Here is a 13748-nt window from a genome sequence, read left to right as displayed (position 1 = left end):
TGCCCTCTCGCAGTCCAGGACCTCTCGGGGGATGTCCACCTGCCGGCTTAGGCCTGCTCTCCGCAGGCAGTCAGACATCCCCGAGGGGTCCTTAGTGCTGCCTCAGAGGTGGGAAAGGCTCCTGCGCCAGCTGTGAGCCCAGCTTCTGGCTGAGTGGCACTCCCCATGTGGGAGTTCACTGACCACCAGGGGGCAGCTCCTGTGTTGACCTGGTGGTTAGTGCGCATCATAGCAACCAGTCATTCTGCCGTTTGGTCGATTTGCATATCAGCCTTTTATTATATAGAATAATGAAACTCTTTTCAGTTCTCAAACATTATAACTTGAAGGGTTATTCTATCCTGAACATTTTCAATGGACTCTCAAAGGAAGAAAAATAAAATGATCTATGTCTTTATACTTTTATTAATAGGTAAATCTTCCAGGTACTTTGTTTTCAGAAACTTAAAATTTGTATCTGAATAGAAAGAACACACATATAGAGCCCATTCAAAATTTGCCAAAGGGTCCATGTAGTTAAAAACTCTTTCTTTCCCCTTGTATCCCCAGCCCCATAACTTTTCTCCTCACAGGTAACTGTTAATAATATTTAAAATTCTATACACTTAAAATAAGAAATATAAGAACAACACCATCATATCTCCTCTCCACCTCCCCTCAAAATTCTAGCACTGCTAGAGTAATTTTAATTGTAATTAAGAAGTTTATTTGGGAGTCTGGGATGATGACGAATAAATGAAGAAGAATATGGTTATCAAAGGATTAGACAGACCCTTGAGAAAACTTAAAATGCTCTTGAATATATCTATTTAAAAAAACCTTCATGAAAATGTAGCAAAAGTCAAAGATGAATTACATCCTAGTTAAAATAATCAGCCCCAAATCAACACTTGATTCATGTTTTTGTTCTCAGACTCAGCACAGTTACAATTCTATCTACACTAAATTTTACAAAACTTAGAGTAAATCTCTTTAATTTCAAATTTTTATTTTGAGATAAATTTCAAAGTAAATGGGTAAAGGTATTGGGACTTGACTTCTTATTTGAAGTAGATTCACTTTAGCCAGGCCTTTTTTTTGACCAATGACCACTCTTGCTTGTCTCCTTACTTCCCTTAAGGAATAACTGTTATTTATACAAAGGTGGAGGTGTTGATCAAAAGATTCATTTTAAAGTTATTTTGGTAAAAAGAAAGCCAGAGAGTCAATATGGTTTACTTCAAAAATGCCTTTATTTGAATTGATGAACAAAAATAGACCCAGAGACATAGAAGCATGAACAGACTGTTGAACCTCAGAGGGAAGGCAGGGGAGGGTAGATGGGAAGAGATCAACCAGTAAACTTGTACGCATATATGCATAACCTATGGGCACAGACAATGGGGTGGTGAGGGCCTGGGGGTGGGGGGGACAGGAGTGGGTTAGAAGAGGTTAATGGGGGATCAAGGGGACCTATGTAATACTTTCAACAATAAAGATTTTTTAAAATGCCTTTATTTGAATGGTAAAAATGTATTAATCTTACTTCAGTAGTTGAAGTTATGTTTTTTCTTACAACAGTAAACACACATCTTAAGTGTGTATTAAAATAGGCCCACCAGACCACAAAGATGAAATATGAACGTTAGTTAATAATATGAACAAATACCTAATACATTATTAAGAAAACAAGGCTTTAGAATGTTAGCTCTTCACACTCCACATAGAACTTCCAATGCTGATCCATTATATGGCATGGGAGATATTCTTGATCGCTGATTAATAGTATTTCATTTATTTGTAGATAATGTGGGATGCTTTGCATTGACTCGCTGGAAGTTCCTGTTAAAATAAGTGTCAACTGCCGAAACCGGTTTGGCTCAGTGGATAGAGCGTCGGCCTGCGGACTGAAAGGTCCCAGGTTCGATTCCGGTCAAGGGCATGTACCTGGGTTGCGGGCATATCCCCAGTAGGAGATGTGCAGGAGGCAGCCGATCGATGTTTCTCTCTCATCGATGTTTCTAACTCTCTATCTCTCTCCCTTCCTCTCTGTAAAAAATCAATAAAATATATTTAAAAAAAAAAAAAAAAAAAAAAAAAAAAAAAAAAAAAAAAAAAAAAATAAAATAAGTGTCAACAAATTAAAATCTGCCTTTTAAAAATAAGATTTAAATTTATTGCAAATCCTAGACCCTCGTCAAGTCTATGAGCACACATAATAGGCTTTCTGACCACATCACTCTTCACCCCATTTTCTATACCCAAGATAAGCTGTAAATCAGCATTGGCTGATCTTGGGGAAAGAAGCCTGTTTGCAGTCTAAGAGTCATTCATCCTAAAACTGGCTTCTTCATCCTCACTGACAGTCTCAGAAAGTCCTTTCTCAGAGGGCTATATGAGCTCTATATAATTCAGCAAATTGAATCTTAGTCCACAGACAGCACCAATATGGGTGTGACCTTTGCCAGGCAATTTCAGTTAGACAGACCATGTAGTCCAAGAGTTCTGTTTGTAATTCTAAGCAATGCCCAAGTGTTTTCATAATTACACACCTGTGTGGGCATTGGGTTCTTGTGATGCCCAGTAGCCATTAATCCATCTAATGCTGACCCCACTCTAATTTGCTTCTGAAGAATCATCCCTTTCCCTTCACCTGACCATGTGCTTCTAGTGGAATTTATTTAGATCTAAGCCAACCAGTGAATAGGCATTGACTTAAGGATGAAAACATGACCCATTCAGAGTGAAGTGAGATGCAAAAGATCTTTGTTGGTTCTTCTGGGAAAGAGTTCCATATTCTTCCCCTCTGAACTTGAATCTGGAAGCATGTAGCTCTGGGATAATGAGAGGAGAGACTGTTAGGATGGAGCTGAGAAATGGAAAACAGAGAAACTGGTGCTAGTCATGCTGTTTGAACCCTGGCTTAAGCTGAAGACCTCTTCCTGGACTTTCATATACATGAGTCCATAAAATTCCTTTTTTCAGAGGAAGAGGGTTAAGTGAATTTGATTTGGGTTTTAAACTGTCACAACACAAAGAATTTTAACTTTTTTTACACATGGCCCATATCTAAAACATAATAATTCCCTTATAGCAGCCTTGTTTTGTAGACTTTCTGAAACAAGGCATCTCACAAAGGTTGGGGGTGAGGGGAATTATTCTTTCAAAAAACCCCACAGCTTTAAATATTACTCAAATTAAATTCCTTAAGGTTAGCTTAGCTTCATCAGATGAAGAATAGGTCTTTTGCACAAAAACCCTGTCTTTCCAGAGTGGCCTTTCCCCAAAAGCCACAGACCTAAATAAAGGGACCAGGTGAGAGGCCAGGAGCACCTGATGACCTTCCCCTTATCTGTAACAGGAAGTCGTCACCATGGTGTTCACACAGAGATCCCAAACACTGAAGTTTTGCTTCCATTCTGGCCCTGACAGTCACAGTAAGGGTAGGAAGTTGAAAAAAGGAATAAAGCAGCATAATTCAAATATTGCATATAAAATGTTTAAATTGAATATTTTTTAATAGGAGATGATTTTATTTGGGGTACATTAGTAATTGTCACCATTCCATGGAAAGATCCTAGAAAAACTAAGCTGTTGTGATCTGCAGAAACAGGAACTGACAGGTGAAACACTGTGATACCAGAAACATGCACACACGTATAGACTGAAGCAGCCTGACAATACCTGCTGTTTCTTTCTTCCAGTCCTCACTTTGGGGAGGATTAAGGGGAGCAGTGCTTGGATTCCTAGTTCTGCTTAAGGACCAGATTCGCCTGCCTCTAGAGCAGCCGTGGGCAAACTACGGCCCGCGGGCAAAAAAAATGAATAAAACTAAAAAAAAAAAAAAAGACCGTACCCTTTTATGTAATGATGTTTACTTTGAATTTATATTAGTTCACACAAACACTCCATCCATGCTTTGGTTCCAGCCCTCCGGTCCAGTTTAAGAACCCATTGTGGCCCTCGAGTCAAAAAGTTTGCCCACCCCTGCTCTAGAGCCTAAAGGAAGCTCTATCACTGAAAGAATTCTTGTGAATGAGAAATGAGAATCCTGAGAAGTAGTAATTAAATCCCTTCATTGGTCAAGTAATTATCATCTTCTTTGCAGTGATAACCATGATCATCTACTTGCAGATTTGCGACAAAGAATTTTGTCATCAGGAGCTGTGAAGACAACCAATCTACCACACTGAAGTGCAGAAGTTCTTCCCATGTTCATTTTCACTTGAGGTAGATTCCCTAGGCAAAATGCCTCTGAGATCTGCAAATAAAATTTCTAGACAGTCGCATATTCAGCAGCCCAACAACTAGGAAAATAGCCACTGATGTGGACATTTGGTTCTTTTTCTTGTCCCTCATCTCCAACAAGAACTGCAGAGCTAAGAAACCATTCTACTCCCTCTATTCATAGCAGCACAATTTACAATAGCTAAAATCTGGAAACAGCCCAAGTGCCCATCAGTGGGTGAGTGGATAAAAAAGCTGTGGTACATTTATACCATGGAATACTATGCAGCAGTAAAGAAGAAGGATCTCTTGCCCTTTGAGACAGCATGGAGAGACCTGGAGAGTATTATGCTAAGCAAAATAAGCCAGTCAGAAAAAGACAAGTATCATATGATCTCACTCATATGTGGAATCTAAAGAACAAAATAAACTGATGAACAAAATAGATCCAGAAACATGGAAACATAGAACATACTGCCCAATCTCAGAGGGAAGGGCGTTGGGGGTGGGGGGAGGGGCATGGATAGGGAAGAGATTAACCAAAAAATGTACATGCATAACTCAAGGACACAGACAATAGGGTGGTAAAGGCCTGGGGGTAGGGGCAGGTGCAGGGTGGGGGGGGGTTCAATGGGAAAAAGAGGGGGACATCTGTAATACTTCCAACAATAAAGGTAAGTTTAAAAAATTAATTAATTAAAACAAACATAAAACCAGTATGAAAAACATGATGAAAATAATGAAAAAGAATTAAGAGTTGTAAATAGGAGCTGAACACTCTGCTGTTATCAAACACCCATCTTCCTCAGGTGTTTACGGTTTAAGAAGTTCTTAACCACATAAAACAGAAGCACCTGTGGATGTCTGTGCTCTATTACTTATACTTTTACAGAGAAATGAAGCACAATAACAGCACTGAAATGATGAAAACTCTTTAAAGTCACTTATTTACAACAGATTATCAGTAAGTCAAGGACCATTTTTATGTTTTTAAGTGCCCCTGATGGAAAAATTCTTTGTCACAAAGCTAGAAGTAGATGTTTATGGTTATCATTGCAAAAAGAGTCTATTTTTTCCTGAAAAAGCATGTTCTATTTTCAAATGAACAAATGATGTTAAGCCCCCATGAAAGAGTTAGCACTTTTCTAACTTGCCATGTCTTTGGATTTTTGTAAGATACCACAAAAATAAGTACAAAAGAATCCTAAATCAAGAAGCTTCAAACAAAACTCTAACAGCAGCCTACAGAATGTCAGCAGGGACCTGTCTGTAGATTCCTAGTCCCAGATCAAGGTAGTAAGAAGTGGGTTCTGGCACTTCCACCGTTCTCAAATTAGCATTAATATTTTAAAAAATATCTAAAGGAAACATAGTTCAGAATTTAGTAATAAGAAACTGTTTACATTGCCAGCAACAGAAACAGCAGCTGAGAAACCATTTTTTTACTTCATGCTCACTTAGCAGGGAATTGTGGTCCCTCTGAGGAAGGAGATGCATGGCTGGGGGTGGAAATGCATGCCTATTGTTAGGATGCACTACCCATGGCCTATCTTGTTTGGACATGTTTTCTGAAATATATTGTTATAAATTTTTCCCCATAGCTTGAAGCAAACGCCCTGCACCTGCAGAAGATAAGATACACTCCCCAGCTGACTCAGGCGCTCCCCTTTGCCTGAGTTGTGCTATCTCCCAAGGACATCCTGTTTTCAGGCAGCTACCCAGCTGGCTGGTGCAACCCTGACCCAGTCCATATATAAGAGAACATAAACACTCCCTCGGTGCTGATGATGGGGAATAGAAGACATTGGGGGGCTAGCAATCTGAATCTGTGCCAGTAACCTAATGTACATTCTTGATCGCCTACGTTAAGTCACTGTCCCTTTCTTCACAATCTGGTCTAGCAAGACCTGTTTTCCTAATTACTCACAATTTACAAAGGGGCCATAAACAAAGAATGTAACAGCTTAGCTCCAGGGGAGGTCACTGACACCACCCAGACCAGGCATTTAGATACAGTCAAACTTCCCCATCTAACTGACCCAGGAGGGGCTGTGGAAGCCCACCACAAAAGCCTGGTAGTTAGGAAACAGATAGAAAACAAACAAACTGAAGGGTATAAAAGGAAAGCTTCCTCCATATTCACTCACTCAGGATTTGGAGAACTGACCCCCTGAGTTACTATTCTAGTACATCTGAAAATAAATGGGTTTATCCTGGATCTCCGAGTACTCCCAGTGTATTTTTCGGTCGCCTGGTAAATTCTGTAACACTGACACTGACACAATAGTCTCAGCCCGCTGTGAGAGAATATAATAAAATTTCTTAAACTCTCATGCCTCTTGGCCTGGCTCCTGTTGGCATGTACCTATCACATATCACTAGAAAATCTGAAGAACAGATAACCTTTGTGTATAAAGAAGACCTACAGTTCTGCTTTGAGATTAGAATCTAGGAGAAGAAAGAGTTTACTTGGCTTTCCTTCAAGAGAGAGAGAGAGAGAGAGAGAGAGAGAGAGAGAGAGAGAGTGTGTGTGTGTGTGTGTGTGTGTGTGTGTGTGTGTGTGAGAGAGAGAAGAGAGTGAGAGAAAGAAGTGCCTGTGAGCACTAGAGCGGGTGTACTTTTGAATCAAAATAAAGGACTGAATGTATCAAGTTTTCCAATTATTATCTGCATAAGAAATTAGATTCTACTAGTCATTCAAAGTAATAGATTTAGAGTAATAGGTCAGGCTGACTGCATAAGAATCACTTTTTAAAATTCAGGTTCCTGGACCCTATGCCAGGAACCTGAACTAGATAGATCTGCAGTCAGGGTTAGGAATCAAATACCATAAATTACTACACAAACTCCTTTTCGTTTCTTAAGGCTTTTAATTTCACCACAATTTCTGTTTTACCAAATCTGTTTCTCCCAAATGATAAAAAGCACTTTTGAAGCTGTCTTCAGAAAATTAGAGGAAATGCATCCTATTCTGAAGCCAGTTTTGGAGACAAAGGAGGACCCTCAGAGGTTAGGGTGGATTAGGTATCAAGTTAGGAGAGGAAAGTACTTTGAATTGGAGTTTGTTGTAAGGAAGGGAAAATCCCTACAGCACCCTGGTTAGGGGCGTGGTGATAGTAATCCCTGTTTGGTTCATGACTGGTTATCTCAGTATTATTATCTTCTGATTTTTACCTCTTCTCAGTCTACTCAGTGATGGCGAACCTTTTGAGCTCGGCGTGTCAGCATTTTGAAAAACCCTAACTTAACTCTGGTGCCATGTCACATATAGACATTTTCTGATATTTGCAACCATAGTAAAACAAAGACTTATATTTTTGATATTTATTTTATATATTTAAATGCCATTTAACAAAGAAAAATCAACCAAAAGAATGAGTTCGCGTGTCATAGGTTCGCCACCACTGGTCTACCTTGTCCCCAACTAGTCTGGGGCAAGGACAGGGAGAAAAAAGAGGGAATACTACAGCAGAGAAGGGTAACTTAACATTAGTTAAGTTTTCCAAAAATGTGTGCTGCCACTTTAAGATCATTTCAAAATCTGCAGCTAATCGGCGAAGACTACATTCTTTTCAGTTTTCTCAGGCTAAGGTTTATTTCATCAGATAAATCGTATTTGTTTACACTAATAAGCAAAGATTTATTTTAGTATATTTTTAGAAAATATGAAAAACTAACCAAATAATGACATTAAAAAAAATCTACCCAAAGTAAAGAGAAAGAAATTGTGAGCAGAGGGTATAATTTCCTTAATTATCCTAGAATCATCTGTGGTTAAAAATGAAGTGCTATAAACAAACAGAAAACAGCAAGTGTTGGTGAGGGCATGGAGAAATTGGGAGCCTTGTACATTGCAGTTGGGAATGTAAAATGGTTCCGCTGCTGTAGAAAACAGTGTGGCTGTTCCACCAAAAGATAGAGCATGGCTCAGTAGCTAGAGTGTCGGCCCGCCCCTGTCAGGGGCATGTGCCTGGGTTGCAGGTTCTATCTATCCCCACCCCAATCCAGGCGTGTGCAGGAGGCAACCAATTGATATGTCTCTCACGTTGATGTTTCTCTCTCTCTCTCCTCTCCCTCTTTCTCTCTCTCTCTCCTCCCCCTGCCCCTTCCACTCTCTCTATGATACATTCAGAATAGGCAAATCCATATAGACAGAAAGCAGACTGGTAGACCCCAGGGATGGGGGACTGGAGAATGGGGAGTAACTGCTGCATGGTATGGGGTTTCTTTTTGGGGTGATGAAAGCATTGGAACTACACAGAGGTGGTGACGACTGTACAACACTGTGCATGTACTAAATGCACTGTGTATGACTTGTTCATTTAAAAATGGTCATTTGAATGTTATGTGAATTTCACCCGAAAGAAAAAGAAGACAAAAATAAAAAAGAGGAATGCTTTCCCAGTAGGTTTGTGTGTGTTGTTCCCATAACTAAGAAATGGGTGTGGGTCTGCACATACCTGGAAGACAAGGTTGATGTTGCTGAGGTACCAAGTTTGGTTCTGGAGGTATGGGTACTTCTTCAGAAACACACTGTAAAAGCTCCTTCCCCAGATATGTTACCTGTATATAATTAAGCACAGAACTTAAAAACTATATAATAAAAGGCTAATATGCAAATAGACCAAATGGTGTAACAACTGGAACCGAAACAACTGAACAACCAGTCACTATGATGTGTGCTGACCACCAGGGGGCACACATGGTGGAACATGGCGGGCATTACCTGCAGCAGGATGGTGGAGCAGGTGAGCAGGGGAGTCAGACCAAGGTGGGGTGCCGGCTGTTGTCATTGGGGCAAGCCTCTGGTGGTTACTGAAAATTGTTTGCTCCCATGTGCCATGGTCCCGCCCGGCACTCACACCTACTGCTGGTGCTGGCCCTGCTCACACCTGCAGCTGGCACCAGAGTTGCCATTTGCACCTGATGCCGGTGCTCAGTGTCGGTCCCAATCACTTGGTGCCATCAGTGGGTGCAAGCGGTGGCTGATGGCCCTAATCTCCCCTGAGGGCTTCTCCAACTCCCCCTGCTCCTGAGGGGTGGTCGAGGCATCAGCCTCTGCTCGAACCCACTGATGGCGCTGGCCCCACTTGCACCCACTGCTGGCACCGGCCCCAATCGCTCCACGCCATCAGCGGGCGTGAGCGGGGCCAGTGCCGTCAGCACATGGGAGCAGCAGTGTCAGGAGCGGGGCTACCGGCAGACGGGACAAGGAGCCGTGGCAGGAGGGGCCGGGCAGGGGCGTGGAGGATGGGCCGAGACCTGCCCCTGTGCCTGTGGCACCTCACGGCCCACAGTTCCTTTCAACGTGCATGAATTCATGCACTGAGCCCCTAGTACATTTTATAAGGAGCAAATGGTAACTTTGGTAAAGTACTGACTGTTATATATTATGAATCGGTAAACTGCAGCCCACAACCAAATTCAAGCTGCCACCTTATTTATGTAAATAAAGTTTTATTAGAGCACAGTGACATCCATTTGTTCACTTAACATCCATAGCTGCTTTTGTGCTACAACAGGATCAAGTAGTTGCAACAGAAACTATATGCTCATGAAGGATAAAACATTTATTATCTGGTCCTTCACAGAAAATATTTGTTGACCCCTGTTGTATATGATTATTTCTCTTATTCATTCACTTATTTAACAACCATTTATTTGGCACTTGATACTTTAAAACTTTTTTAAAAATTATGTTGTATTAATAAAGTTTAGCCACAAAAGTAATGGTACTTTTTAAGAAATCAGATACTTAACTGATTAGATTAACAACATTTGGGTCTATACATCCAAGTTTGTTTGTTTGTGAACTCAGCTATTGTTTATCACTCTGAAAGGTTAGAGCTTAGAAATATCTACAATGAATGGGCTGAGCTAGGACAAACTGGCAAACACCTACCAGAAATATTCTGGGCCTGTCTTTGGGTCTTCCACTCTTAGTTCTAGGGCAGTCTGATAATATACCCAGAAGCTAGGTTCACTGTAGCTAAACTTACATCGTCTTAACTTGAACACCACTTCCTCCAAGATGCCTTCCTATACCTTTAACTCAAGTAATGACCCTCCTCTAGGCTCCCATACCTTCTGTGCTCATATTTCTGTCAAGGCACCTATCACATTTAAATGAAATTATGGGTTAATGTATCTGTCTCCATTAAACTATAAGCTCCTTGAAGACAGATTCTGTGTCATACTCTAGTACTTCACATTGTTCCTGGCAAAACTGGGGGGAGGAGGGGACTCTGAAGTCCTAGATCTTAAGCAAGATTCTTAAATTCTAAGTCTGTTTGTACATTTATAAAATAAGCACCTTTGGCTTATTAAATTGTTGTGAGGATTACAAGAGATAACATATGAAAATCATTTGGCATACTGTCTACCACATCTTCAATAAATGCTTGTTACTGAACAGAGTGAGGAGGACCTAGGGAATCTGGCAGGGTTAGGCACCCTTTGGGCTCTGTCCCATGACCAAAAGAAGCCTGGTAATGGAAATGAAACAGACCTGGCTATTCAGTGTGCTAACCCCTCCTCACTTGCATTGGAGAAGGGCAAGGAACCAAATGCCATCTGTCAGTTCTCCAAACAACCAAAATTAAAAACTATGGATTTTGTTCATATTATGCCCTGACAATATACAATACACCTTATACACTCATCAATGTGGAGGCTCAGTATGTTTTCACCTATATCTCAGATTTAAAGTACATTTTTTATCATTGGTGCTAGGTAATCTATATATATATAAGGCTAATATGCTAAGTGTCCTCCAACTGTCTGACCAATCGCTCCTGCTCCTGACTCACCAAGAAACAAGTCCGTCAGGAAGGTGAGCCAAAGCCATGGCTTTTAAAGGTACCAGAAAGACACCCGTGGAACCATGGAACCAGAGGTGGCAATTCACCGAATTATAATTACTCTAACCAGCCACAATGTAAAACGGTTGGAGAAGCTGTATGCTGACTTGACCAGAGGTACAAAAAAAAGAATCTCAGAGTGAAAGGACCAGTTCAGATGCCTACCAAAACCCAGAGAATCACTACAAAAAAACCCCAGTGGGGAGGGTTCTAAAACTTGGGATCAGTTTCAGACAAGGATCTACAGTGACTTCATTGACTTGCACAGCTCTTCTGAGATTGTTAAACAGATTCCTTCCATCATACTGAGCCAGGAGTTGGAGGTTGCAGTCACCATTGCAGATGCTTAAATCAACTGTTTAAATAAATTATCAGTTGTTAACAGCAACAACAAATCCACTGAGTTTAAAATCTATTTTCCACAAGATAGAGTGATTTGTTGAACAAGGATAGTAATGAATAGATCTCTAAGTGAGCAGGCACTAGGTCACTTCTGGAATCTGTCCATCTCACATTAGTGCCTGTGCTCCAGTTGGCTAAAGCCACCCCATCCTAATGTCACAGTGCAACACACTGCTCGTGTGTTTGTAGTGATGCTGGTGTAAACAAATCTACTGTCCTGCCAACAGTGTAAAAGTACAGCACATACAATTATGTACAGTACATACTACTTGATAATGATAATAAATGACTATGCTACTGGTTTGTGTATTTACTGTACTATCTTATATAATAAAAGCCTAATATGCTAAGTGTCCGGTTGGCCATTCAACCAATCAAAGCGCAATATGCTAATGATATGCTAAGGCTGCTCAATTGCTTGCTATGATGTGAACTGACCACCATGGGGCAGACAGTGGACTGACTGGTCGACCAGTTGCTATGATGTGCACTGACCACCAGAGGGGGAGATGCTCTGACTGCTAAGTTAGCTTGCTGCTGGGGTCCAGCCAATCAGGACTGAGCGAGACAGGCCGGACACGCCCTGGAGCCTTCCTGCTGTCCCTCCCCAGCTGGCCAACCCGCCCCACCCCAGTCCCCAAGTATGCACCAGTGGGGTCCCTCGGCCTGGCCTGCACCCTCTTGCAATCCTGCCCTCGCCTCCCCTCCCCCGTCCCCAAGTGCATGAATTTCGTGCACCGGGCTTCTAGTAGAAAAATAATAAAGTACATCTGTCTATGACAAACTAGTTCCTGGATTAATATCATTAGATGAAAATCTAGCTCATATGCCTGCCCTGACAGAGGCTGGGTTCATAGGGTCTTGGGCTACATAACCTCCAGCAATCTCAGCAACTTCACCATCCAAAGCCCATTTTGATGAAGGGTACCTGATGGGATGCAACCTTCCTCCAGATGAGGACAGGTAAGAGAGTTGTAGCTCAGGGTAAGGTATATTCTGTAAGTTGTTGTGTTCTTACTTTTCTAAAAGGTAGAGCTAAAAGGGTGCTTCACCCTGAGGCCACAGGTAGAGCAGAGATCCATTATTCCTCAGAAACCAGTCTATGCTGATGCCCTAATATCATATTTAGGAAAGAAGTGGGGTGTAGGAAGTGTGCATGTAGGTGTTTGGGGTGTATGGATAATTCAGGCAGCCACTATTCTGAAAATGTAGTGAATGAGCCAAGTGAAATGATCAATTAACTTTATTTTGGTTAGGTCTCTGAAAATAAAGTATGGTATCAACTGTCATTAATTGCAATAACAAATGTTTCTCTATACCTTATGTATTAACATGCATCAAGAAAAGAATATAAAACATAACCTGCCTTTGAATATTAAAGAAGTGTTCAAGAATTTGTTTCCCTCCTGGGACTGCATTTCATTTGAAAGTACCAGTCCATTTTTCACAGATCTTCAGGAAAAACAGTTATTAGTATTGACTAATGAGAATCTGTTCATGGATGATCAAATGACTATTGTAATTTCATTTCAAGTTTTAAGAAGCAAGTCTTAACAACTTTCACTACTCCAAGAGGATGAAAGAGAAAAGAAGAATTATTTTCCATCTTAGGGGGAGTAGAAAGGCAAAGTTCATTTCTTTAAGTTCGTTGCAAGATAAAAACACATTTGGGCTAAGAATATTAAAATATTTCTAAGGAATTCAAAAGACAATACAGAAAAGAGTATCAAAGTGTAATTATAGTAACTGCTTTGGAAGAGCTGATCCTGGGAAAATGATGACAGATACCTTCCTCACCTACTCACCATTCTGAAGCCTCTCTTTCCACTTCCCCCAGATACCCTATGCAATTAGAGGCAAGAGAAGAGCAGCAGGCCTTTCACATTATTTGTCTTTAGGATTCATACCTCAGATATTTGTATTTTAATCCTCTCTGGAGGATATGTTTATTTAGAGCAGTAGTTCTCAACCTTCCTAATGCTGCAACCCTTTGATACAGTTCCTCATGTTGTGATGACCCCCAACCATGAAATTATTTTAGTTGCTACTTCATAACTTTAATTTTGCTACTGTTATGAATCATAATGTAAATATCTGATATGCAGGATGTATTTTCATTGTTACAAATTGAACATAATTAAAGCATAGTGATTAATCACAAAAACAATATGTAATTTTATATATGTGTTTTCCGATGGTCTTAGGCGACCCCTGTGAAAGGGTCGTTCAATCCCTAAAGGGGTCACGACCCACAGGTTGAGAACCACTGATTTAGAGAGA

At 40.8% G+C, this 13748-nt stretch overlaps 1 protein-coding gene, 1 long non-coding RNA gene and 1 pseudogene across 2 annotated transcripts in view; 2 read left to right on the top strand and 1 right to left on the bottom strand.

Moving 5' to 3' along the window:
* Positions 1–1213: 1213 nt before the first annotated feature.
* ANKRD31 (ankyrin repeat domain 31) overlaps positions 1214–13748 on the bottom strand; it is a 117283-nt gene continuing 104748 nt past the window's right edge. The window contains exons 26-27 of the mRNA XM_059694307.1: positions 8667–8769; positions 1214–1821 (exon numbers count right to left, since the gene is read on the bottom strand). Coding sequence (XP_059550290.1) covers positions 1676–1821; positions 8667–8769 — 249 coding nt within the window. The 3' untranslated portion in view covers positions 1214–1675. The remainder of the gene's footprint in view (positions 1822–8666; positions 8770–13748) is intronic.
* On the top strand, positions 3970–6708 carry LOC132233522 (uncharacterized). The gene is made up of 3 exons (XR_009452652.1): positions 3970–4040; positions 4114–4209; positions 5808–6708. It is a non-coding gene; the product is annotated as an uncharacterized LOC132233522 (long non-coding RNA).
* Positions 11052–11416, top strand: LOC132232430 (small ribosomal subunit protein uS10-like; annotated as a pseudogene).

This window comes from Myotis daubentonii, chromosome 4 (genome assembly GCF_963259705.1).
Source record: "Myotis daubentonii chromosome 4, mMyoDau2.1, whole genome shotgun sequence".
Lineage (NCBI taxonomy): Eukaryota > Metazoa > Chordata > Mammalia > Chiroptera > Vespertilionidae > Myotis > Myotis daubentonii.
The sequence above is the reverse complement of the archived record's forward strand: the minus strand, read 5'-3'. Positions and strand labels throughout refer to the sequence as shown.